The 4,127-nt window shown below is 35.7% G+C and overlaps 1 protein-coding gene across 2 annotated transcripts in view; it reads right to left on the bottom strand.

Moving 5' to 3' along the window:
- Positions 1 to 2,458, bottom strand: part of tmem169 (transmembrane protein 169) — a 7,621-nt gene extending 5,163 nt beyond the window's left edge. Inside the window, exons 1-2 of one of the 2 annotated variants that reach the window (XM_015386137.1) lie at positions 2,330 to 2,458; positions 1,466 to 1,810 (exon numbers count right to left, since the gene is read on the bottom strand). In XM_015386137.1, coding sequence (XP_015241623.1) covers positions 1,466 to 1,810; positions 2,330 to 2,438 — 454 coding nt within the window. In that variant the 5' untranslated portion in view covers positions 2,439 to 2,458. The remainder of the gene's footprint in view (positions 1 to 1,465; positions 1,811 to 2,329) is intronic. The other variant, XM_015386138.1, reaches the window with a different exon arrangement.
- Positions 2,459 to 4,127: the final 1,669 nt, after the last annotated feature.

Raw genomic sequence — 4,127 nt, 5'->3', positions numbered from 1 at the left:
AATGCTGTCACTTTAACACGTATTTCTTTTTAACTGATTATTTTTAATTATATTGTAAAACCTGCTGTACCTGTCGTTTGGTATATGTGTGGATGAATATTACTGACATGTAACCCTGCTGCCGGTCTTGGCCAGGAGGCTATTGAAGAAGAGATTTTTAATCCTAATGAGACTTTTCCTAATTAAATAAAGGTTCAAATAATTTTGAAAACACAACGGTGAGTGGAAACTGATTTCTAAGGATTCTTTTCCCAAGTGCAGCTTGATGTCTTACATGTGAATAAACATGTATTTTTTCCCTTCAGAGGGAAGAAAAGGTTTTCTTTTCTTGTGCAGTTTTTGTAAAGAAAAATAAAATAATTTACTTATTTCCTGTTAATTAGTAATTGCAAATGTTCTGATAAAAATGGAAACATAACTCTGTCAGTCACTGTGGGACAAGAGTTCAGATAAGTGCTTTTCAGTAGGAATTAAATATTACTTTATACACAAATATATACTTTATTGGGTTTTTTGTATTTTGTTCTGTTTTATTGTGTAACTAAGCAAAAGTAGATTGCATGTTAACTAGAAATCAAATGTTTAAATTTTTCCACAACAGGATTTTTTGGGTTATATTATGGAAAAAAAGCGGGTGTATAATTGTAAAAATATTGTTATAAATAACAATTGTGTTATAAAGCAGTAAGTTCTTACTTAACTACTTCATAATTGTATAATCTATTGTGCACCACTGTAAATAGTAAAACAATGAATTACCTTTTCGGTGTGGTTCTGTTGTGACCATGGCTTCATTTGAATTAGCCAAGTCAGAAGTGTGTCATGATAAGTTCTGTCTGAATAGGGCTGGAAGTAAGGAAGGAGGTAGGAAAAGGAAGCAGGAGGCTTCATAAAGATAGTTCATTTAGCATAGGGACATTAGGACATTCCCATCCACAGCTATAAGGTTTCCCTTTACAGGAGTTAGGAACAGCAGCTATAAGCTGCTATTTACCTAAGCTGGACTCAGCATGTTTTGTTTTGCAGCTGAACAGGATGTGAGCTGGGAGGAGACTTTGATTGGTTGACTATGAAGGTGTAGAAATGCAAAGTGATTAAGAGAAAAATATGAGAGGACTTGTGAGTGTACGTATATACATGACAGATTGGCTTTTATTTATTTTCTATTATTGGTAAATGACTGTTATGGTTGTCCACATTATTTTATCTTTAATCGTACCTTAATTGTTTTCTTTTCTCTCCCTGCCATGTGATAGGCTAATTTAAATTGAGAGGGCAGAGACTAAAGGTATTTATAGGTTGGTGGGTGGATGTAGTCGAGGGATAGGACGTTTGCCATTTTCAAAGGTTTGCTTTCAGTGGATGGACGACAATCCAATAAAATGAAGGATTTGGTTTGGACTAAACTGTCCAAACCACATTCCAATCTGCATATTGCTCTACAAGTCCTGGGAAAAGCTCTCACCTTCTCCTGTTGGTGTTCCCAGGAACTTGGCTCCTTCCTCCAGGGTCCTTTCTCCTCCCTCCTCCCCGCTCTGCTCCTCTCCTGGTGCTCTCTCCATTTCAGAGCGGTACACGATGATGGACTCTGGACGGGGCTCTTTCTTCTTCCTCCTCTTCCTCCTCATGGATGGTCCCACTTCTCCATCGTTCCCTTGGCTCACCGACACATCTGACCTTAAGGAGACCATCTGAGGGCTGCTCTCCCCTTCAGTGTGGGCTTCCTCCACATGGGCCATCCTCTCCTTGAAACCAGTGAACTCTGAATGGCTGGGTACTCTTCTGATGAGATATATGCGAGTTGAGATTACTGAGAGGAAATCCACACACAGACACAAACACAGAGAGGAAGAGAGAGCAGTTAGGGAAAGCTCACTTATTATTTATCCCTAGTATGAAGGCCTCATCTGCCACATTTTCTCATAATTATTTCTCTTTTCTCTGTGTCCTGCAGCAGACTGTTTACACCCAAGATATTAGAGATCTAACACCATCTGGAATGGCAGCGGATGTAGAAAACAAAGCAGGATAGCCTGGATTGGTTGGGGTTGGGGCCGGAGGGGGGTGTTTAGGATAAAAGACATTATTTTTAAAGCGAATTATTATCAGCTTTCCTCCTTAAAGGCAAGTATATATGAAAGAATGAGGTTATAAATCGCAAAATATGCATAGATTTTTACAGGAGTGGGTAAAATCAACAATGCAAACCTTCATACAGCTGATTCTCCTCCCATTTGAATCCCACCCATGTCCGCTCTTTTGTCTGCACACAGCAGCCGGTGGATATCAGCCAATATCTCTCAATGTTTCCATCGATGTGCGCACTTACCGTTAAACAGACAGAGAAAAACGGCGCCGAGTGAGAATAAAGCAGCGGATCTTGATAACACATCGCACGAACGCGGCACACAAACACACCCAGCGCTGATTCCCAGCATACAGATGCGCTGCGTAGAATGGCTTCAGGAATAGCACTAATCCCACCCCTCCGCAAAAAACAACTCCAAAATCAGACCAATCCATGCTCTCCCCATGCTCCAGCAGCAACATAATAACTCTCTGTTTGGGGAGAAAAATACATGAATTAGGAGCAAAAATGTCAAACGCTTTGCGCAGAGAGAAAGCGGTAAAAGTCTTTGAGAATCCAAAAAGATTTAAGTCAAATGATGCGGTAAAATAAGCATAACAAGGTTGATTACATTCAAATCAGCCTTGCTTATAAAATACAAAAGTAGCATTTTGTCTTTGCAAATAAAAGAACATCAAATACAGAGTCCATATTTTATTTTTGAAGCAATTATTTTGAGAAAGTTTGTAGCCTGTTATAAGAAATAGTTCTATTTATAATATTTTGATATAGGGTTTCTTTTGTAAAGTTAAGTTGACAAAAATTAGGAACAATATTTATGGTTATTTAGCGTTTTTAAAGAGAAAAATAATGGGTTTATTTTTTTTCCAAGTCGTTCCAGACTAAATATTTAGATTGCCAGTTAAAAAATAAATATTTATTATTTTCCAAAAATAAATACTTAGTTTATTAAATCGATATTTAGTTTGGAGCTAAATATTTAGTTTTCAAATCACATATTTAGTTTGTTAAATGAATATTAAGCTCTAAACTAAATACTTAGTTTGCAAATCAAATATTAAGTTTGTTAAATAAATATTTAGCAGCAAACTCAAATTATTATCATTCAAAATAAATATTTATTGTTTTACCTAAATTATTATTTTACAAAACAAATACTTAGGTTGGTAAATAAATAATTAGCTTGGAGCAAATACTTAGTTTGCAAGTCAAATATTTAGTTTCTTAGATAAAAATTTTGCTCCAAACGTAATATTTACTTAATATTCACTTTGATAAATAAATATTTAACTTGGTGCCAGCTAAATATTTAATTTTCAAATCAAAGGTTTACTTTGTTAAATTTTGAATCCTTTTTTACTATTTAAAGTGAGATATTTAACTACAGCTTATTCCCAGTGGGCCAAAGATGTCAATTAACCATCAAAGTGACGTCAAACTCTGATATCTAATTATCAGAAGTAAATCAACTTGACACCAATCTTTTGACATTAATTTGATGTATGTCTCATAATGATTTTTTTGCTAATCATGTTTGTATTTGGGAGGTTTTGGAACAGCTCTGTTAGTTATCCGCTAAGGTCCGCTGTGGTTGCCATGGTAACTAAAACCGTTAATTAGGCAGCAAACACCTGTTTGTTTCTTTGGACGATCTTTTTGGTATAATAAGACATCGCAAACTATCGGCCTGCATTATTATACAACCGATAGTATCCCGTGTTAAAATAACAACACTGTCATTTCTTTCAGCTCTAAAGTGTTAACGTCGTTATTTACTTGATTATCCGTTTGCTACCTAACATGGAGGAGCAACATTCCCTCGATAATATAGACAGCCTTGTTTTCCAGTTTGGTAAGTTAGTTTTTTACGACTTTATTGGATTTAAACGTCTTAGAGTTGTTTTTTTGTTGTTGTTGTTGTTGTTGTTGTATCTCAATTTTGCTAACCGGATGTAGCTGAACCAGTTTGCAACTGACAACTTAACCCTTTAAAGCCTGGACCATGAAATAATTGAGAGAAAATTCAATTTTTTTATTT

Source organism: Cyprinodon variegatus, unplaced genomic scaffold (assembly GCF_000732505.1).
Source record: "Cyprinodon variegatus isolate N-32 unplaced genomic scaffold, C_variegatus-1.0 Scaffold356, whole genome shotgun sequence".
NCBI classification, from domain to species: domain Eukaryota; kingdom Metazoa; phylum Chordata; class Actinopteri; order Cyprinodontiformes; family Cyprinodontidae; genus Cyprinodon; species Cyprinodon variegatus.
This window is presented reverse-complemented; position numbering and strand designations above follow the sequence as displayed.